Source organism: Cetorhinus maximus, unplaced genomic scaffold, assembly GCF_964194155.1.
Source record: "Cetorhinus maximus unplaced genomic scaffold, sCetMax3.hap1.1 HAP1_SCAFFOLD_409, whole genome shotgun sequence".
NCBI classification, from domain to species: Eukaryota; Metazoa; Chordata; class Chondrichthyes; order Lamniformes; family Cetorhinidae; genus Cetorhinus; species Cetorhinus maximus.
The window spans coordinates 280,898-304,140 of NW_027596355.1; the positions used below are offsets into that span (position 1 = coordinate 280,898).

At 45.6% G+C, this 23,243-nt stretch overlaps 1 protein-coding gene across 2 annotated transcripts in view; it reads right to left on the bottom strand.

Annotated features, from left to right (window-relative positions):
* The window catches only part of fer1l4 (fer-1 like family member 4), a 291,481-nt gene that overhangs the window by 211,574 nt on the left and 56,664 nt on the right, over positions 1–23,243 (bottom strand). For both annotated transcript variants that reach the window (XM_078535361.1, XM_078535360.1), the window contains exons 14-15: positions 22,691–22,877; positions 7,026–7,396 (exon numbers count right to left, since the gene is read on the bottom strand). In XM_078535361.1, coding sequence (XP_078391487.1) covers positions 7,026–7,396; positions 22,691–22,877 — 558 coding nt within the window. The remainder of the gene's footprint in view (positions 1–7,025; positions 7,397–22,690; positions 22,878–23,243) is intronic.

The following is a 23,243-nucleotide window of genomic DNA, read 5'->3' on the forward strand; positions in this document are numbered from 1 at the left end:
AAGGCCAATTTTAATAAGATCAGATATGATTTGGCCAGAGTGGACTGGAAGCAGCTACTTTTAGGTAAATCTGTGTCAGAGCAGTGGGACTCATTCAAGAAGGAAATAGGGAGAGTACAGGGCCAACATATTCCAGTAAAGATAAAGGGTGGGACCAACAAATCCAGAGAACCCTGGATATCGAGGGACATACAGGTTTGGATAAATAGAAAAAGGGAGGCTTATGGCAGATACTGAGGGCTCAAAACATCGGAAGCCCTAGAGAAGTATAGAATGTGTAGAGGGGATCTTATAAAGGAAATTAAGGGAGCAAAAAGGGGGCATGAAAAAACATTGGCAGGTAAAATAAAGGAAGATCCAAAGTTATGTTACAGGTACATTAAGAGTAAGAGGATAACTAGAAAAGAGTAGCTACGAGGAGAGATTGGATAGGTTGGGGTTATTTTCCTTAGAACAAAGAAGGCTGAGAGGTGACTTGATTGAGGTGTACAAAATTATGAGGGGAATAGATAGAGTGGTCAGGATAAAATTGTTTCCCTTGGTGGAGAATTCTAGAACCAGGGGACATAGATTCAAGATAAGTGGCAGAAGGTGTAGGGGGCACATGAGGAAGAACTTTTTTACGCAGAGGGTAGTGGGTGTCTGGAATTCGCTGCCCAAGTTGGTGGTAGAGGCAGAAACTCTAAACTCTTTTAAGATGTACCTGGATCTGCACCTTAAGTGCTGTAAGCTGCAGGGCTATGGGCCGGGTGCAGGAACGTGGGATTAGAAAGGGCACCTGGGTGTCCTCGGGCTGGCATGGACAAGATAGGCCGAATGGCCTCCTTCTGTGCTATAACTTTTCTATGGTTCTATGGTTCTAACTAGGGAAAGAGTAGGGCCCATTAAGGACCATAGTGGTAATTTGTGTGTGGAGCCGGAAGACGTAGGTAGGGTTTTAAATGAATGCTTTGTGTCGGTGTTTACAAGTGAGATGGACGACGTGGGTATGGAAATCAGGCAGAAGGACTGTGATATAATTAAAGAAATTAGCATAGAAAGGGAGGAGGTTCTAAGTGGTCTGGCAGGCTTAAAAGTAGATAAATCTCCAGGCCTGGATGAAATGTATCCCAGGCTGTTGAGGGAGGCAAGGGAGGAGATAGCAGGGGCACTGGCAATAATTTTCAATACCTCTCTGGCCACAGGAGAGGTGCCAGAGGACTGGAGGGCAGCCAATGTGGTACCGTTATTCAAGAAGGGAGGAAAGGATAAACCAGGGAACTACAGACCAGTCAGTCTAACCTCAGTGGTGGGGAAACTATTGGAAGCAATTCTGAGGGACAGAATTAATCTGCACTTGGAGAGGCAGGGATTAATCAAGGACAGTCAGCATGGTTTTGTCTGACCAATTTGATTGAATTTTTCAAAGAGGTGACCAGGTGTGTAGATGAGGGCAATGCATTTGACGTAGTCTACTTGGACTTCAGCAAGGCTTTTGATAAGGTCCCGCATGGGACACTGATAACGAAGGTAAGAGTCCATGGGATCCAAGGCAATTTGGCAAATTGGATCCAGAATTGGCTGAGTGGCAGGAAGCAGAGGGTGATGGTCGAGGGGTGTTTTTTTGACTGGATGCCTGTGTCCAGTGGGGTTCCACAGGGATCGGTGTTGGGTCCCTTGCTGTTTGTGGTATATATAAACGATTTTGACTTGAATGAAGGAGGGTTGATCAGTAAGTTCACGGGTGACACAAAAATTGGTGGGGTGGTAAATAGTGAGGAGGATAGCTTTAGATTACAGGAGGATATAAACAGGCTGGTGAGCTGGGCTGATCAGTGGCAAATGGAATTTAATCCGGATAAATGTGAGGTGATCCACTTGGGCAGGACAAACAAGGCACAGGAATACACAATGAATGGTAGGACCCTGGGAAGTACCAAGGATCAGAGGGACCTTGGTGTGCATGTCCATCGGTCCCTGAAGGTAGCAGGACAGGTAGATAAGGTGGTTAAGAAGGCATATGGGATACTTGCCTTTATTAGCCGAGGCATGGAACATAAGAGCAGGGAGGTTATGCTGGAACTGTATAAAACGCTGGTTAGCCCACAGCTAGAGTATTGCGTGCAGTTCTGGAATCCGCATTATAGGAAGGATGTGATTACACTGGAGAGAGTGCAGCGGAGATTTACCAGGATGTTGCCTAGGCTGGAGAGTTTTAGTTATGAGGAGAGATTGGTTAGACTGGGGTTATTTTCCCTGGAGCAGAGGTGATTGAGGGGGGACATGATTGAGGTGTATAAAATTATGAGGGGCATAGATAGGGTAAACAGGAAGGAATTTTTCCCCTTGGTGGAGGGATCAATAACCAGGGGGCATAGATTTAGGTTAAGGGGCAGGAGGTTTAGAGGGGATGTGAGGAAGAATTTTTTTCACCCAGAGGGTGGTGGGAATCTGAAACTCGCTGCCTGAAAGGGTGGTACAGGCAGAAACTCTCATAACATTTAAGAAGTATTTGGATGTGCACTTGCGATGCCATGGCATACAAGGCTATGGGCCTAGTGCTGGAAAATGGGATTAGAATAGTTCGGTACTTGTTTGACCGGTGCAGACTCAATGGGCCGAAGGGCCTTTTTCTGTGCTGTAGACCTCTATGACTGTATGACTATGGGTAAAATCTTGCACCTAACTAGAAGAAGTCAATCAATGTGTTTATCTTTTCAGCTTATGAATAAAATTGGTGCTATGAAAAGGGTTTTATTGTTAGAAGGGCTGAAGTTCAAAAGACCTAGTGATACAATGGAAAATTTACATTCAAAGGGAAAGCTAGGTATATAAAGAAAGGAGTTTTGTGTGTAAGGTAGAGGCATTTAAGACCTAACCAGCCTGTACATCTCTAACCAATTTGCAAAGGAACCTCATTTGGAATTTGGAAGGTCAAATGTGCTTTGCCTGGTGTCTATTTATAGTCCATGGGTTACTGTTGCCTTAGTGGCGATTTACCTGGTGGTGATTAACTTGGGGATTTGTTAAAAAGTTATTGTGGTAGTAATTTGTAGCCATGTGTAGATGTTTAATTTGTTGTTAAATTAATAAATGTTTAATTTAGTTTTATATAAAAACCTCAAGACTCAGTAGCCAAATAATAATCCACAAGTTTGACAAGATCACAGTCTCGCCCATAACCGTTTCCTGTGGAGGGATTTCCCCTCCATATTGATTACCCTGACAACAGTCAATGTTCAATTTTCAGCAGCTTTCTGAGGCTGCCTCTATTCTGAGACACCCTCGCAATCGCTTTTCTGCTGCAGCAGCACGACCTCTCTCAGTGAGGCTGCCGGCCAGCCAATACCCAGGGCCTCCTGCCAAAGGAACCTGCCCACCAGCCTTAATTGGTTGGTAAATGCAGCGGTGGCCAATCAGGAGCCCGCCACATGTAAACTTGCACTGTTGAGTGGCTTGACAGCACGTGTGGCCTCAGGACCTGTATCTGGTCCCAATGCTGGATTCCTGACACTGTGACAAAATTCACCCCAATGTAAATGGATCAAAAAGGCAACTGTTTTTTTATTCGTCCATGGGGTTTGGCCACTGGCAAGGCCAGCATTGTTACCCATCCCTAATTGCCCTTGAGAGTAGTTCAGAGTTAACCCCATTGCTGTGGGTCTGGAGTCACGTGTAGGCCAGACAAGGTAAGGACAACAGATTTCCTCCCCTAAGGGCCAGGTGGGTTTTTACAAAAATCAATGATAGTTTCATGGTCACCATTACTGAGACTAGCTTTATATTAGATTTTTATTAATTAATTGAATTTAAATTCCATCAGCTGCCATGGTGGATTTGAGTTCATATCTCCAGTGCAGGGCAGGGTAGGGTAGGGTAGGTTAGGGTAGGGTAGGTTAGGTTAGAGTAGGGTAGGGTATGGTAGGGCAGGGTAGGGTAGGGTAGGGTAGGTTAGGTTAGAGTAGGGTAGGATATGGTAGGGTAGGGTAGGGTAGGGTAGGTTAGGGTAGGGTAGGCTAGGGTAGGGTAGGGTAGGGTAGGGTAGGATAGGTTAGGTTAGGTTAGGGTAGGGTAGGGTAGGTTAGGGTAGGTTAGGTTAGGGTAGGGCAGGGTAGGGTAGGGTAGGTTAGGGTAGGTTAGGGTAGGGCAGGGCAGGGTAGGGTAGGGTAGGGTAGGTTAGGGTAGGTTAGGTTAGGGTAGGGTAGGGTAGGGTATGGTAGGTTAGGATAGGGTAGGGTAGGGTAGGTTAGGATAGGATAGGGTAGGGTAGGTTAGGTTAGGTTAGGTTAGGTTAGGGTAGGGTAGGGTATGGTAGGTTAGGATCGGGTAGGTTAGGGTAGGGTAGGGTAGGGTATGGTAGGTTAGGATAGGGTAGCTTAGGGTAGGGTAGGTTAGGGTAGGGTAGGGTAGGGTAAGGTAGGGTAGGGTAGGGTAGGTTAGGTTAGGTTAGGTTAGGGTAGGTTAGGTTAGGGTAGGGTAGGATATGGTAGGTTAGAATAGGGTAGGTTAGGGTAGGGTAGGGTAGGGTATGGTAGGTTAGGATAGGGTAGGTTAGGGTAGGGTAGGGTAGGGTAGGTTAGGTTAGGTTAGGTTAGGGTAGGGTAGGGTAGGGTAGGTTAGGGTAGGGTAGGTTAGGGTAGGTTAGGTTAGGGTAGGGTAGGATATGGTAGGTTAGGGTAGGGTAGGTTAGGGTAGGGTAGGGTAGGTTAGGTTAGGTTAGGTTAGGTTAGGGTAGGGTAGGGTAGGGTAGGTTAGGGTAGGGTAGGGTAGGGTAGGATATGGTAGGTTAGGGTAGGGTAGGGTAGGGTAGGTTAGGTTAGGTTAGGGTAGGGTAGGGTAGGTTAGGTTTGGTTAGGTTAAGGTAGGGTAGGTTAGGTTTGGTTAGGTTAGGGTAGGGTAGGGTAGGTTAGGATAGGGTAGGTTAGGGTAGGGTAGGGTAGGATATGGTAGGTTAGGGTAGGGTAGGGTAGGTTAGGTTAGGTTAGGGTAGGGTAGGGTAGGTTAGGTTTGGTTAGGTTAGGGTAGGGTAGGTTAGGTTTGGTTAGGTTAGGGTAGGGTAGGGTAGGTTAGGATAGGGTAGGTTAGGGTAGGGTAGGGTAGGATATGGTAGGTTAGGTTAGGTTAGGGTAGGGTAGGGTAGGTTAGGTTTGGTTAGGTTAGGGTAGGGTAGGGTAGGGTAGGATAGGGTAGGTTAGGGTAGGGTAGGTTAGGGTAGGATGGGGTAGGGTAGGTTAGGGTAGAGTAGGTTAGGGTAGGGTAGGTTAGGGTAGGGTAGGGTAGGGTAGGGTAGGTTAGGGTAGGGTAGGTTAGGGTAGGTTAGGGTAGGGTAGGGTAGGGTAAGTTAGGGTAGGGTAGGGTAGGGTAAGTTAGGGTAGGGTAGGGTAGGGTAGGGTAAGTTAGGGTAGGGTAGGATAGGGTAGGGTAGGGTAGAGTAGGGTAGGGCAGGGTAGGGTAGAGTAAGTTAGGGTAGGGTAGGGTAGGGTAGGGTAGGGTAGGGTAGAGTAGGGTAGGGTAGGGTAGGTTAGATAGGGTAGGGTAGGGTAGGTTAGGGTAGGGTAGGGTAGGTTAGGGTAGGGTAGGGTAGGGTAGGGTAGGTTAGATAGGGTAGGGTAGGGTAGGGTAGGTTAGGGTAGGTTAGGGTAGGGTAGGGTAGGGTAGGTTAGGTTAGGGTAGGGTAGGTTAGGGTAGGGTAGGGTAGGGTAGGTCAGGGTAGATTCACAGCCTGGGCCATTAGTCCAGTGACATCATCACTATGCCACCGTCTCCCATTAACTAGAAGGGTTTCTGGAGAGAGGGTTGGGGTCATCTTGAGATGGGAATAATGGTTAATTTATGGAAAAAGGAGAAGGGAAAAGCGACTGGAATCCCACAGGGGTCTGTACTGGGGCCTCAACTTTTTTACGATTTACATCAATGATTTAGATGAGGGGAGTGAAGACGTGAAGCTAAATTTACAGATGACACAAAGATAGGTAGGAAAGTATGTTGTGAAGAGGACATGAGGAAGTTGCAGATGGATATAGATAGGTTGAGTGAATGGGCAAAGATCTGGCAAATGGAGTTTAATGTGGGAAAATATGAAGTTGTTCACTTTGGCAGGAAGAATAAAAAAGCAGAGTATTACTTAATTGGAGAACAGCTGCATAATTCTGAGGTGCAGAGGGATCTGGGTGTTCTAGTACATGAGTCACAATAAGTTAGTATGCAGGTACAGCAAGTAATTAAGAAGGTTAATGGAATGTTATCCTTTATGATGAGAGACATTTAACATAAAAGTAAGGATGTTATGCTTCAGTTATACAGGGCATTGGTGAGACTGCATCATGAATACTGTGTGCAGTTTTGGTCTCCTTATTTAAGGAAGGATGGAAATACATTGGACGCAGTTCAAAGGACGTTTACTAGATTGATACCTGGAATGAGTGGGTTGTCTTATGAGGAAAGGCTGGACAGACTGGGCTTGTTTCCACTGGAGTTTAGAAGAGTGAGGGGTGATTTGATTGAAGTTTACAAGATCCTGAACAGCCTTGACAAGGTGGATGTGGAAAGGATGTTTCCTCTTGTGGGTGAGTCCAGAACTAGGGGGAACTGTTTTAAAATTAGGGGTCGCCCTTTTAGGACAGAAATGAGGAGAATTATTTTCCTCTCAGAGGGTTGTGTGACTTTGGGATTCTCTGCCTTAGAAGCTGGTGGAGGCGGGGTCATTGAATATTTTTAAGGCGGAGGTAGATAGATTCTTGTTAGGCACAGAATCAAAGGGTATCAGGGTTAGATGGGAATGTGGAAATCGAAACACAAGAAGATCAGCCATGATCTTATTGAATGGTGGAGCAGGCTCGAGGGGCCGAATGGTCTACTCCTGTTCCTATTTCTTATGTTATGTTCTAAGCTTGATGGGCTGAACAACCTTCTCCCATTCTTATAAGTTCTTGAATTCTACTGGATCAGCCAATAGGAACTGGCAAAAAAACAAACCAACCAATAGCAGCTGTGAATGGAAGGCAGAGAACAGAAACATGTCACAACAGCTTTGTTGCTAAACTGACCTCTGGGGCTGGGTGGATTTCTTCAACCTCCACCTCCACTGCATTCGGCTGCTCTTGGGAATTTATACCGTCTTCACCTTCATTTTGGCCGCTGATCTCCTCTTCAGTCTTAGACATGGATTTCGATTTCTTGCTTTTTTTCTTCAGTTTGAGTTTGCTGAAGGCGCTGTTCTGACGTTTGCCTTTTGTGCTTTGAATAGCCGAAATCGAGCTGAAAACTTCCACTGTCACTGCCATAAGTATTCGTCCTCGATAAAATATCCCCTCTCTCAGGCCCTCATTCAAGTTCTTGTGAGCATCCATTAGCACTGAGTTCTGAGGCGAGCCATAGAGGTGGATCCACGCTGGGCCAAAGGTGGGATGGAATCCAGCTGAAAAATATAGACAAAGGTAACCTGGGAGGTGGGTTTGCAGTGAGTAAAGTGTGGTTTCTGTGAGGTAATATGGGGTTTCTCAGTGAGGGAATGAGAGAATAGGACTTAAGGCTGTCAAAAACAAAAACAAAAATACCTGGAAAAACTCAGCAGGTCTGTCAGCATCTGCGGAGAGGAGCACAGTTAACGTTTCGAGTCCGTATGACTCTTCAACAGAACTCAGGCTTAAGGAACTTAAGGCTGTCAAGTCTCCTGGACCTGGTGGCCTATATCCTCGGGTGTTTTAAGAAGTGGCTGAAGGGATAGTGGATGAAGTAAACTTCTAAAGTTCCCTCAATTCTCCATTCAGCATTGGAGGCCATTCAGGGAAGGTTCACTCAGCTGATTCCTGGGATGAGGACTTTGTCTTATTGGGAAAGGCTGAACAGGTTGTTTCTCTACCCATTGGAGTTTAGAAGAATGAGAGGTGATCTTATTGAAACAAGCAACATTCTGAGGAGAAACTCAGCAGGTCTGACAGCATCTGTGGAGAGAAAGACAGAGTTAACGTTTCAAGTCCATATGACTCTCCTTCAGAGCTAAAGAGAAGTAAGAATGTGGTGAAATATAAGCTGTTTAAGGGGGTGGGACAGGTGAAGCTGGATAGAGGGCCAGCGATAGGTGGAGGTAAAGGAGAGATTTCCTTCATGTTTTTATGAGGCAACCTGGGCAGGCGTGGAGCTGATTGATTCTGCACCGCCATTTTATGCGGGTGGGGCCAATTAAGGCCCACCCAGCATAACGCGTGGCCAGTAGCGCTCAGCGCTACCTGTGCGGGCGGGGGGGAGGAGGGAGAGTCGGGGCCAGCGCTCTTTTGCGCATGCAGACGGAAGAGAGCAGCAATCTCCCCGAGGCACAGAGGAGCCTCAGGGACATTGAATGGATATTAAAATAATTACAGAATTGATTTGAAGATGTATTTAAACAGGTCCCCTCAGATGACTGTGTCAAATGAGTGGGGACATGTTTTTATATTTATGAAAATTAATGAATATATTTAATAAAACCTTCAGGATACCTCATCCCGCCTGTGGTTAAGGTTTCCTGGAAAATGCGAAGGCCAATTGGGCTCTTCACCTGCCCCCCTCCAGTGTTAAGGTTTGGACGGGCAGCATTCTCCAGTGGCTTTTAGATGCTAAAAATGGAAATAAATTTTAAAAATAACAATAAAGGAAATAATTGAGGGGGGGGAAATAAATAAAAATTAAAAAATAAAACTGAATATAGAAAAAGGGGGGATCAAAAGGGGTGGGGATTCCATTTTTACTCATTGTTTTATCCCCAGCTTTTAGCCTTTTCGATCTTTTTTCCCACCACCACCATCCCCTCCCCCCACCCTCTCTTATTCATGTTGTTCTTCCCAGAATGATTACTCTTGTCCGGCTATTATCACCTTCTGCTTTCTACCTTTAATGTCACCATTAGCATATCCCTTAGATATTATCACCACCGTCAACACCCCTTTGTCCTTATGTCTATAACATCTTTGGCAATCTCTCCTTTACCTCCACCTATCACTGGCCCTCTATCCAGCTTCCCCTGTCCAACCCCCTTAAACAGTATATATTTCACCACATTTCTGCTTCCCTTTAGCTCTGAAGAAGACTCATACAGACGCAAAACATTCTCTCCACAGATGCTGTCAGAGCTGCTGAGTTTTTCCAGCAATTTTTCTCTGTTTCAGATTTCCAGCATCCGCAGTATTTTGCCTTAATCACTGAAAGCAACCATGCAGGTGCAGCAAGCTGTTAAGAAGGCAAATGGTATGTTTTTTTAAAATTCATTCATGAGATGTGGGCTTCGCTGGCTGGGCCAGCATTTATTGCCCATCCCTAGTTGCCCTTGAGAAGGTGGTGGTGAGCTGCCTTCTTGAACCGCTGCAGTCCATGTGGTGTAGGTACACCCACAGTGCTGTTAGGAAGAGAGTTCCAGGATTTTGACCCAGTGACAGTGAAGGAACGGCGATATATTTCCAAGTCAGGGTTGGAGGAGAACTTCCAGGTGGTGGTGTTCCTATCTATCTGCTGCCCTTGTCCTTCTAGATAGTAGTGGTTGTGAGTTTGGAAGGTGCTGTCGAAGGAGCCTTGGTGAATTCCTGCTGTGCATCTTGTAGATGGTACACACACTGCTGCCACTGTGCGTCGGTGGTGGAGGGAGTGAATGTTTGTGGATGTGGTGCCAATCAAACGGCTGCTTTGTCCTGGATGGTGTCAAGCTTCTTGAGTGTTGTGGAGTCCTAGCCTTTGACCTGCTCTTGTATCCACAGTATTTATATGGTTAGTCTAGTTCAGTTACTGGTCAATGGTAACCCCCAGGATGTTGATAGTGGGGAATTCAGTGATGGTAATGCCATTGAACATCATGGGTCAATGGTTGGATTCTCTCTTGTTGGAGATGGTCATTCCCTGGCACTTGTGTGGCATCAATGTTACTTGCCACTTATCAGCCCAACTTTGGATATTGTCCAGGTCTTGCTGCATTTGGACATGGACTGCTTCAGTATCTGAGGAGTCACGAATGGTGCTGAACATTGTGCAATCATCAGCGAACATCCCCACTTCTGACCTTATGATGGAAGGAAGGTCATTGATGAAGCAGCTGAAGATGGTTGGGCCGAGGACACTACCCTGAGGAACTCCTGCAATGATGTCCTGGAGCTGAGATGGCTGACCTCCAACAACCACAACCATCTTCCTTTGTGCTGGGTATGTCTCCAACCAGCGGAGAGTTTTCCCCCTGATTCCCATTGACTCCAGTTTTGCTAGGGCTCCTTGAATGCAGCCTTGATGTCAAGGGCAGTCACTCCCACCTCACCTTGGGAGTTCAGCTCTTTTGTCCATGTTTGAACCAAGGCTGTAATGAGGTCAGGAGCTGAGTGGCCCTGGCGGAACCCAAACTGGGCATCAGTGAGCAGGTTATTGCTAAGCAAGTGCCGCTTGATAGCACTGTTGATGACCCCTTCCATTACTTTACTGATGGTGGAGAGTAAACTGAGGGGGCAGAAACTGGCCGGGTTGGATTTGTCCTGCTTTTTGCGTACAGGACATACCTGGGCAATTTTCCACATAGCCGGGTAGATGCCAGTGTTGTAGTTGTACTGGAACAGTTTGGCTAGGGACCCGGCAAGTTCTGGAGCACAAGTCTTCAGTACTATTGCCGGAATATTGTCAGGGCCCATAGCCTTTGCAGCATCCAGTGTCTTCAGCCATTTCTTGATATCATGTGGAGTGAATCGAATTGGCTGAAAACTGGCATCTGTGATGCTGGGGACCTCCGGAGGAGGCTGAGATGGATCATCCACTCGGCACTTCTGGCTGAAGATTTTAACAAATGCTTCAGCCTTATCTTTTGCACTGATGTGCTGGGCTCCCCCATCATTGAGGATGGGGATATTTGTGGAGCCTCCTCCTCCAGTGAGTTGTTTAATTGTCCACCACCGTTCACGACTGGATGTGGCAGGACTGCAGAATTTAAATCTGATCCATTGATTGTGGGATCACTTAGCTCCGTCCAACATTTGCTGCTTATCTTGTTTGGCATGCAAGTAGTCCTGTGTTATAGCTTCACCAGGTTGACACCTCATTTTTTGGTATGCCTGGTGCTGCTCCTGGCATGCCCTCCTGCACTCTTCATTGAACCAGGGTTGATCCCCTGGCTTGATGGTAATGGTAGAGTGGGGGATATGCCGGGCCATGAGGTTACAGATTGTGCTCGAGTACAATTCTGCTGCTTCTGTTGGCCCACAGCGCCTCATGGATGCCCAGTCTTGAGTTGCTAGGTCTATTCAAAAACTATCCCATTTGGCACGGTGGTAGTGCCTCACAACACGATGGAGGTTATCCTCAATGCAAAGACAGGACTTCGTCTCCACAATGACTGTGCGGTGGTCACTCCTACCGATACTGACATGGACAGATGCATCTGTGGCAGGCAGGTTGGTGAGGATGAGGTCAAGTATGTTTTTCCCTCTTGTTGGTTCCCTCACCACCTGCCACAGACCCAGTCTAGCAGCTATGTCCTTTAGGACTTGGCCAGCTCGGTCAGTGGTGGTGCTACCGAGCCACTCTTAGTGATGGACATTGAAGTACATTCTGCACCCTTGCCACCCTCAGACTGATCCCTGGGATGACAGGATTGTTGTATGAGGAGAGATTGGGCTGACTAGACCCTGTATTCACTGGAGTTTAGAAGAATGAGAGGGGATCTGATTGAAACGTATAAAACTCTGACAGGGCTGGACAGACTGGATGCAGGGATGATGTTTCCTCTGGCTGGGGGGGTCTAGAACAAGGGGTCACAGCCTCAGGATACGGGGTAGGCAATTTAGGACTGAGATGAGGAGAAACTTCTTCACTCAGAGGGTGGTGAACCTGTGGAATTCTCTATCACAGAGGCTGTGGAGGCCGGGTCACTGAATATATTTAAGAAGGAAATGGATAGATTTCTGGACTCTAAAGGCATCAAGGGGTATGGGGGGAGAGCGGGAGTACAGGGTTGACATAGAGGATCAGCCACGATCATATTGAATGGCAAAGCAGGTTCGAGGGGCCAAATGGCCTACTTTTTAAAAATGAATTTACGACATGTGGGCTTCACTGGCTGGGCCAGCGTTTGTTGCCCATCTATAATTGCCCTTGAGAAGATGGTGGTGAGCTGCCTTCTTGAACCACTGCAGTCCATGGGGTGTAGGTACACCCACAGTGCTGTTAAGGAAGGGAGTTCCAGGATTTTGACCCAGCGACAGTGAAGGAATGGCCGATATATTTCATTTTTCTATATTTTCTATGTTTCTACAAGATGCACTGCAGGAACTCGCCAAGGTTCCTTTGGCAGCGCCTTCCAAACTCATGACCACTACCATCTAGAAGGACAAGGGCAGCAGATAGATGGGAACACCACCACCTGGAAGTTCCCCTCCAAGTCTCTGAATATCTCTGAAGGCGGAGGGGCATGTTAGTGGGGTGGTGAAAAAGACATATGGGACACTTGCCTTTATCAATCAAGGCATAGATTACAAAAGTAGGGAGGTCATGTTGGAGTTGTATAGAACCTTGGTGAGGCCACAGCTGGAGTACTGTGTGCAGTTCTGGTCACCACATTATAGGAAGGATGTGATTGCACTGGAGGGGGTGCAGAGGAGATTCACCAGGATGTTGCCTGGGATTAAACATTTAAATTATGAAGAGAGGTTGGATAGACTTGGGTTGTTTTCGTTGGAGCAGAGAAGACTGAGGGGCGACATGATCAAGGTATACAAGATTATGAGGGGCATGGACAGGGTGGATAGGGAGCAGCTGTTCCCCTTAATTGAAGGGTCAGTTACGAGGGGACATAAGTTCAAGGTGGGGGGCAGGAGGTTTAGGGACGGATGTGAGGAAAAGCTTTTTTACCCAGAGGGTGGTGACGGTCTGGAATGCACTGCCTGGGAGGGTGGTGGAGGCGGGTTGCCTCACATCCTTTAAAAAGTACCTGGATGAGCACTTGGCACACCATAACATTCAAGGCTATGGGCCAAGTGCTGGTAAATGGGATTAGGTAGGTCGGTCAGGTGTTTTTCACGTGTCAGTGCAGACTCGATGGGCCGAAGGGCCTCTTCTGCACTGTGATTCTGTGAAGTCACTCACCATCCTGACTTGGAAATATATCACCATTCTTTCACTGTCACTGGGTCAAAATCCTGGAACTCCCTCCCTAACCATTGAGCCATTGAAAAGTTACAGTGCAGAAAGAGGCCATTCAGCCCATCGTGTCTGCTCCAGTCAAAAAAGAGAAAAAAGAAAATAGCTGCTCATTTTAATCCCATTTTCCAGCATGTGGTTGGTAGTCTTGCAGGTTACAGAGCTTCATGTGCAGATCCAGGTACCTTGTAAATGAGTTGAATGTTTCCCCTTTAACCACTGATTCAAGCAGTGAATTCCAGACACCCACCACCCTCTGGGTGAAGAGGTTTTTCCTCATGTCCCCTCTAATCCTTCTACCAATCAACTTAAATCTATGCCCCCTGGTAATTGACCCCTCAGCTAGGGGGAACAAGTTTTTCCTGTCTACCCTATCTAGGCCCCTCAATTAGGTCACCCCTCAGCCTCCGCTGTTCTAAAAAAAAAACAACCATAGTCTATCTAATCATTCCTCATAGCTGCAATTTTCAAACCCTGGCAATGTTCTTGTAAATCTCCTCTGCCCTCTCTCCAGAGCAATTATGTCCTTCCTGTGATGTGGTGACCAGAACTGTACACAAAATTCCAGCTGTGGTCTAGCATTTTATACAGTTCCAGCAATACATCCCTGCTTTTGTATTCAATACCTCATCTAATAAAGGAAAACATTCCATATGCTTTCTTGACCACCTTGTCCAGCTGTCCTGCCACTTTCAGGGACCTGTGGACATGCATTCCAAAGTCTCTCATTTCTTCAACCTCTCTCAATAACTTCTCATTTATTGAGTATTCCCCTGCTTTGTTTGCCCTCCCCAAATGCGTTACCTTTACTTTTCCAGATTGAATTCCATTTGCCACTTCTCCGCCCACTCAACCAAACCATTGATATCATTCTGGAGTCGACAGCTACCCCCTTCACTATCAACTATACAGACAGTTTTTGTGTCATCTGCACATTTCCCAATCATGCCTCCCACATTTAAGTCTAAATCATTAATATAACAATCCTTAACAAACCACAAGGGACCCAACACTGAGCCCTGTGGAACACCGCTGGAAACCATTTTCCATTTGCAAAAACATCCATCGACCATTACCCTTTGTTTCCTGTCACTGAGCCAATTTTGAATCCAACTCGCCACATTCCCTGTATCCTATGGGATCTCACTTTCCTGACCAGTCTGCCATGTGGGACCTTGTCAAATGCCTTACTAAAATCCATGTAGACAACATCCACTACACTACCCTCATCAATCCTCCTTGTTAATTCCTCAAAAAATTCTATTAATTTAGTAAGACACGATCTTCCCCTAACAAAACCGTGCTGACTATCCCTGATCAATCTGTGCCTTTCTAAGTGACAGTTTATCCTGTCTCAGTATTATTTTCAATAATTTGCCCACCACTGAAGTCAGACTGACCGGCCTATAATTTTCTGGCCTATCGCTCGCACCCTTTTTAAGTAATGGTACAACATTCACAGACCTCCCTCCAATCCTCTGGTACCTCGCCAGTATCTAGTGAGGATTGGAAAATGATCCTCAGAGCATCTGCTATTTCCTCCCTGGCTTCCTTCAACGGCCTGGGATACAATCCATCTGGCCCTGGTGACTTATCCACCTTCAAGGATGCCAATTCCTCCAGCACTTCCTCTCTCACTATGCTTATTGTGTCTAATATTTCACGCTCCTCCTCCAACTAGAATGGCTGCATCATTCCTCTCCTTAGTGAAGACAGAGACAAAGTACTCATCAGGAACTTTGCCCACATCTTCTGCATCAACCAACAAGTTACCATGTACATCTCTGACAGGTCCTACCTTTTCCTTAGTTATTCTCTTGTTCTTAATGTACCGATAAAACATCTTAGGATTTTCTTTAGCCAATATTTTTTCTTGTCCTCTCTTTGCTTTCCTAATTTCCATTTTTACTTCACCCCTGTACTTTCTATACTCTAGGCTTTCTACAGTATTGTAGTAACTGAAGGTATCGCCTCTCCTGCTGTCCATCAGGCATCACGTGATGTTCTGGGAGATTCCAACCAATGAGCCCTAAGCGCAGGCATTCCGGTGGGCGGGGCTTCCTGATGAGAGTCCTGATCGAGCACCTGAAAAGCTCTCTGTAATGAAGTTTATGGCCAGGATTTTACGTTTGGAGTGCAGGCCCACGCCTGACATGCCCGAGCATAATATGACGTGCGATATTTTGTTTGGCAGGCACGCACTGGAGTTGGCTGTACACCTGCCGATAATTGAAAGGCTTATTAAGGCCATTAACAAGTCAATTAAAATCAAATTAACACTGCCCATCCAACCTTATAGTTGTCGAGCAGGCAAAAAGCCAAGTGGCCTTTACATTTTTTAGGAAACCTCATCCACGAGCAGGATGGAGTTTCCTAAACCAAATAAACATTAACTTAAAACTTTATTTTTGAATTAAAAACATGTCCCAGCTCTTGTGACAGAGTCACATGAAGGGACTGGTGCTAGGCCCACTCTCCCTCCTCCCCCCGCCCACACAGATAGCGCTCAGTCCTGCTGCTCGCGATCCACACAGGGCAGGCCTTCTTTGCCCCACCCGCGTAAAATTGCGGAGCGGAGCCAATTGCGAGTGGCAGTCAGCTTCCCGACCATCCCCACCCACTCCCACTGGGCCCGCCTGACCAGGGAAAAATTCTGGCCAATCTGTTTTTTGTTGAAAACAAAAATAGAATTACCTGGAAAAACTCAGCAGGTCTGGCAGCATCGGCGGAGAAGAAAAGAGTTGACGTTTCGAGTCCTCATGACCCTTCAACAGAACTGAGGACATGAGTCATGAGGAACTCGAAACGTCAACTCTTTTCTTCTCCGCCGATGCTGCCAGACCTGCTGAGTTTTTCCAGGTAATTCTGTTTTTGTTTTGGATTTCCAGCATCCGCAGTAGTTTTTTGTTTTTATCTCTGTGTTTCTTGTTGAAACCTGTTGGCTCCGTTGAGTCATTACATTTGTCGAGAAGGGTAAAATAGCTCGGACGCTGCACCTCGCCTTGTTACCATGGGTACATCAAATCCTCAGAAAAAGAAAAGACCACCCACCAGTCATGCCACTCTTCATCGATATCGATCCATAACATGTGACAATGGAAGTCTGGAGCCAGTATGTAGAGCGCCTCGGATTTCATTTCGTAGTGAACAGTAAGACATCCAATCTCATTCGCAACCTGACAGCCCTGAGCATGCCCAGTTCTAAACCCTTTAATGAATTGTTGGGCCTCCTGAAGATGCATTTCCAGCCAAAGCCATTGTAATAATGCAGCTTTTTAAATTTAATTCCAGAGTTCGGGCCCTGGGAGAGTCCATCGCAACCTATGTAGCAAACCTTAAGCAGTTGACAGAAAACTGTGACTTCAGGGAGACATTAAATGATTTGCTGCAGGACTGATTAGTTTGTGGAGTTCAGGACGACACCATTCAGCTCCATTTACTCACCGAGGTTGACATTGACTTTAAGCGCGTTGGAGAAATCTCCCTCACCATGGAAAGCCTGGCGAGAGACTCACAGGCTTCGCAGCACATACAACATGGAGCTGTTGTCATGTCGGGTAGGAGCGGGACCCACAGCATCAAAGTGAGATTCCACATCCACTGGCAGAAACATGAAAAGGCCGAAACATTTCAGCGACACCAAGATTAATTTGTTATAGATGTGGAGGTGACCATGTACCGGACAGCTGCAGATTTAAGGAGGCAGAGTGCCATTACTGCCATAAGGAAGGTCCATGTGGTAAGTTGATGCAGGACAAAGTCGAAACAGCCCATAAAGCAGCAGACAAACATGACTGAATTAACAAATACAGCAGAACCAACACCGACAGTTATTCCCTGTATAATGTCACCGCTGTGAAAACCAAACCTATCACTGTCACAATCCAAGTTAATGAGAAGCCACTAATACTGGAGGTGGATACGGGAACCTCAACCACAGTGATGGGAGAGCTCACCTTCAAATACCTTACTGAAGGTAGAAAGCCAATAAACCTGGAGCAGACAACCTCTAAATTAAAGACATATACTGGAGAATCTATTCAGGGAAAGGGTGTCTTGCCGGCAACAGACAGCCCAGCTGCCTGTGATAATAGTGAAAGGAGCAGAAGCCAATTTTTTAGGCCGAGGCTGGTTACAGAAAATCAAACTTGACTAGTCTGGCATATTTCACCTGAAAACAGGAGTTCCTGAACTGTTAAGGAAATACCACAGTGTATTTCAGGATGAATTAAGTAAGTTAAAAGGTGTGCAGGCCAAGATATATGTGAACCCTCAGGCAACACCACATTTCTGTAAGGCCAGGCCTGTGCCTTATACATAGAAAAAGGTGCGTGTAGAACTGTGCCGATTAGTAAAGCTGGGAATCATCCAACCTGTGTTAATCTCAGAATGGGCAGCACCCATAGTTCCAGTGGTTAAACCTGACAAAACCAAAGCATTTGTGGGGACTATAAATGGGCCATAAATAAGGCAGCAAAACTAGACAAGTACCCCATTCCAAGGGCTACATCTTCTGTTAGGCGAGCAGGGGGCAGGACCCACTCGCCGATGTGTAAAATGACGCGGGTATACATCAGGCAAGCGTCCCAACATCACCCCGCGTCATTTAGATTTTCAGTTCGGCAGGTGCACAGCCAACTGAACTGTCAATGGCCACTTAAGGCCATTAAAAAAGTAATTAAACTAATTAATGGACCTGTCCGTCCAACCTTAAGGTTAGCGGGTAGGCAAAGAGCCCAGTCGGCCTTCATAAAAAACATAAAACCTCATCCACAGGTGGGATGAGGTTTCATGAGGGGTTTAAAATGTGTATAAAATGTTTAAATATAAGAAGTTGGCATGTCCCAGCTCATGTGACAGTGTCACATGAGGGGACATGTCAGGAATACTTTTTCTACCCTTCCAAAAATTTTTAAAACTTCCACCAATCTCCATGAGGCGGCACTTTGCCTCAGGGAGGTCTCTGTGCTCTTTCGTGTGCATGTGCAAAACAGCACACTCCCAGCTCAAGGAATCGCCCTCCCCACCCGCTTCCGAGCAGACATCACGCTGGGTGGGCCTTAATTGGCTCCCCCTGTAAAAGGGGGAGGCGCCGATCGGGAACCCGTTCATCCGTGCCCAGTCCCACACATCCCCCCCAACGGGGGAAACTGCTGCCACAAGGATAGATGCAAAGCTGGCTGGAGGCAAGTCCTGTACAAAATTGGATATGAGCCATATCTACCAACAAGTAGAACTGGATAGCATGTTGAGAGAATATGTGACTATTAACACACACAAGGGTCTTTATCAATACACTCGCCTACCCTTTGGAGTCTTGTCTGCATGCGCTATCTTCTAGAGAACAATGGAGAATCTTTTGCAAGGGCTTCCCTGAGTGGTAGTATACCTGGATGATGTTCTGATCACAGGGTCAACCGAGACTGAACACTTGGCCAACCTGGAGGAGGGGCTAAGAAGGTTCATGGAAGCCAGTGTACGGTTAAAGAAGGGAAAACGTACATTTCAAGTGCCAGAAGTTACTTACCTGGGTCACGAGGTGGAAGCCACGGGTTTGCATCGGTAAAAGAGAAAGTTTGGGCAATAAAAGGTGCACCATCACTATCCAATGTAACCGAAATTAAGTCCTTCCTGGGAATGATCAACTACTATAGCCGCCGCTTGCCTAACTCTTCAACTGTGTTGGCACCATTACACCTGTTGTTAGTGGGAAGCAATGGAGCAGAGGTAATGTTGCTGGACCAGTAATCCAGAGACACAGGGGAATGCACGGCAGATGGTGGAATTTGAATCCAGTAAAAATTTGGAATTAAAAGTCCAATGATGACCATGAAACCATTGTTGTAAAAACCCATCTGGTTCACTAATGTCCTTTAGGGAAGGAAATCTGCCGTCCCTACCTGGTCTGACCTACATGTGACTCCAGACCCACAGCAATGTGGCTGACTCTTATTTGGGAAGGGCAATAAATGCTGGCCTAGCCAGCAACACCCACGTCCCATGAATGAATACAAAAGAATCACTGTTGGTTGTGGAATTTACAGCAGGAAGAAACCTTTGTGAAGGTAAAGAAATTGTTGCATCGAAAGAGTTGGAATTAACATGGAATGGAAAATGGAATCAGACATATTAAAACAGCCCCTTATCAACGCTCATCAAATAGTTTAGCCAAGAGAGCTGTACAAAGTTTCAAGTCTGGTATGAAAAGGTTATCAGAAGATGCTCTAGAATCTCGACTTTTCCACTTTCTTCTCAGTTATCGTTACAATGCCACATTCGACTACAGGTTCAACACTGTCTGAATTACTGATGAAACACCACCTACATACACGATTAAGTCTGGTCTTTCCAAATTTAGAGGAGAAGGTGGAGCAGAGTCAGAGTAATCAAAGGTTGAACCACAATGTACACAGCAAAGCTCGCACAATGTAGGTGACACGGTATTCGTGCAAAATTTCGGAAGAGGACCTTGTTGGGTTCCTGGAACCATTGTCTCAGAGACTGGCCCATTATCTTTCCAAGTACAAGTGGGAGATAGAATCGTTCGTAAGCACATTGGTCATATTTGTGTCAGAGAGACATTCCAACAACCAACTATTCTGCCTGCGATTAACATCGAACCATCAATTCCTGAGGTGACAGATCGACCTAGACATGTCGATGTCTCTGTAGGCCTCATTAGTCAGAGCCTCCAAGAACATCACGTGATCCCTGACTGACAGCAGGAAAGGCTATACCTTCAGTTACTACATTTCCTCCCTCTTTAGTTTTTTACAATTTCTACTTACAGAGAAACATTTGAATATCCAACAACATATGCATATATACAACTTCAGGTGATTAAAGATCAGATCTCTGACTGAATGCCTCCCACTGATTTGACACAGTTTTTCCTTCTAATAGCTGTATCCAGTCCACTTTCGCCAGGTCACCTCTCAGCTTTGTAAAATTTGTCTTTCCCCAATTTAGGACTTTTACTCCTGTTCTATCTTTATCCTTTTCCATAATTATGCCAAATCTAACTGTATTATGGTCACCATCTCCAAAATGGTCTCCCACTGCTATTTCATCCACTTGCCCTGCTTCATTTCCTCAGACTAAATCTAGAATTGCACTCCCTCTCGTTGGGCTTGTTACATGCTGGCTAAAAAAGTTCTCTTGAATGCAGTTCAAGGATTTTGTGCCCTCTCTGCCTATCACACTGTTCGTATCTCAATATTAGGGTAATTGAAATCCCCAACGATTAGAATATAAGAACATAAGAAATAGGAACAGGAGTAGACCATTCGGCCCCTCGAGCCTGCTCCGCCATTCAATAAGATCATAGTTGATCTTGTGTTTCGATTTCCACGTTCCCACCTAACCCCGATAACCTTTGATTCCCTTGCCTAACAAGAATCTATCTACCTCCGCCTTCAAAATATTCAATGACCCCGTCTCCACCACCTTCTGAGGCAGAGAATTCCAAAGTCGCACAACCCTCAGAGAGAAAAATAATTCTCCTCATCTCTGCCCTAAAAGGGCGACCCCTAATTTTAAAACAGTGCCCCATAGTCCTGGACTCACCCACAAGAGGAAACATCCTTTCCACGTCCACCTTGTCAAGGCCGTTCAGGATCTTGTACACTTCAATTAAATCACCCCTCACCCTATTGTTTTTGCACTCAGAAATCTATCTACATATTTGCTCTTCCACCTCCCTTACACTATTTGGGGGTCTATAGAACACTCTCAGCAGTGTGGGCCCCCCTTTTTCCTGAGCATTCACTGAGATCATGGCTGATCTGATAATCCTCAACTCCACTTTTCTGCCTTTTCCCCATAACCCTTGATTCCCTTACTGATTAAAAATCTGTCTATCTCAGCCTTGAATATATTTAATGACCCAGCCTCTACAGCCCTCTGCAGTAAAGAATTCCACAGATTCACTACCCTCTGGGAGAAGAAATTCCTCCTCATCTCTGTCTTAAATGGGCGACCCCTTACTCTGAGATTACGCCCTCTGGTCCTAGACTCTCCCACAAGGGGAAACAACCTCTCAGCATCTACCCTGTCAAGCCCCATAAGAATCTTATATGTTTCATTAAGATCGCCTCTCATTCTTCTAAACTCCAATGAGTGCAGACCCAACCTACACAACCTCTCCTCATAAGAAAATCCCTCCATACCCGAAATCAACCTAGTGAGCCTTCTCTGGACTGCCTCCAATGCCAGTATAACTTTTCTTAGCTAAGGGGACCAAAACTGTTCACAATATTCTCGGTGTGGTCTAACAAGTGCCTTGTATAGTTTGAAATAAAGGCCAACATCCCATTTGCCTTCCCTATTATCTGTTGAACTTGTATGTTAGCTTTTTGGGATTCGTGCACAAGGACCCCCAAATCCCTCTGTGCTGCAGCTTTCTGCAGTCTTTCTCCATTTAAATAATATTCAGCTTCTCTATTCTTCCTGCCAAAGTGCATAACCACACATTCTCCCACATTATATTCCATCTGCCAAGTTTTTGCCCACTCACTTAACCTGTCTATATCCCTCTGTAGACTCTTTGTGTCATCCTCACCACTTGCCTTCCTTCCTATTTTTGTGTCATCCACAAAATTGGTGATAGTACATTCACTTCCGTCATCCAAATCATTAATATATATTGTAAATAATTGATTCCTGTGGCACTCCACTAGTTACAGGTTGGCATCCTGAAAATGCTTCCCGTATCACAACTCTCTGTCTTCTATTAGTTAGCCAGTCCTCTATCCATGCTAATATAGTACTCACAACACCATGGACTCATCTTATTAAGTAATTTAAGTAATTCGCCCGTTTAATACCTGCCCGTTTCATACTCACCCGCTTAATACTCACCCATTTAATACTCGCCCATTTAATACTCGCCCGTTTAATACTCACCCGTTTAATACTCACCCATTTAATACTCGCCCATTTACTACTCACCCGCTTAATACTCGCCCATTTAATACCCGCCCATTTAATACTCACCCATTTAATACTCGCCCATTTAATACTCACCCATTTAATACTCGCCCGTTCAATACCATCCATTTAATAACCCACATGTTTTACGCCCCATTTCATACCTCTCCGTTTTTATACCCACTTGTTTAATACATGCCCATTTTAAAACCCATCTGTTTTTCACACCTGCCCATTTTATACCTGCCAGTTTTATACCCACCCCTTTAAAACCTGCCTATTTAATACTCGCCTGTTTTATACCCAACCATTTTACACCTGCCTGTTTAATACCATTCCCCTCCCCCATTTTTATACCTGTCTGATTAATACCCGCCCAATTCTGTCCACTGAGGTCTATGGAAGCTGCTCTGATTACATTAATTTTGCACTGAGCAGATGTTATTTATGTGAGTCCAGGGTTATTCACAAAATAAAGAACAGGAAAAAGTGCTGAGAGAGATTGGAGGCTAAAGAAGGATTACAGAGTTCTACCCTCGAGAAATATGCTAGAGGTAATCCAGAGTATCACATATTCCGAAGCAGAAGAGATATCACTGTGAAAAGCAGAGGAAAGAGTGGACAATAAGCTTCCTGTTAAACTCACCGTTAATCCCAGCATCGGAGATCTGCTGCAAATTGATAAAGTGAGTCGCAACAGCGACATCATTGATTTTCGCATCATCAATGACTTGAACTTTGATACGTCGAGCGAGTGAGGGAAACATCTCAACAAAAGTGATTTGTTCATTCCATTCTGGTTTGGTTGTGTTGCTTTCCACCGATGTCTCTCCCTGTTAAAGACAGTGAACATTAACTAAAGAAACTTGCTCCAGTGAATTTCCTACAGACTTGTCATATGGCTGAGTGGGTGAAAAAGCTGCTCACTAAATTATGCCAACTAGACGGACACCATGTTCAACACCTCATTTGCGCTGAGTGCACTGATTGGGAATAGTAGGTGGTTGGTGCAATTTAACTCAGCACATCTCAGCTAGAAACAGTTAAAAAGTACATCAGTGAGGGGTCATCAACCAGGCGTTATGACCAGGATGGGATGAGTGCGTTAATTCTCAAGCTCGACCACTCTGCAGGCCGTATCATTAATTTAAATGTTTAATTTTCTCACCAAAATGGCCAATTGTTTATCTATACTTCCA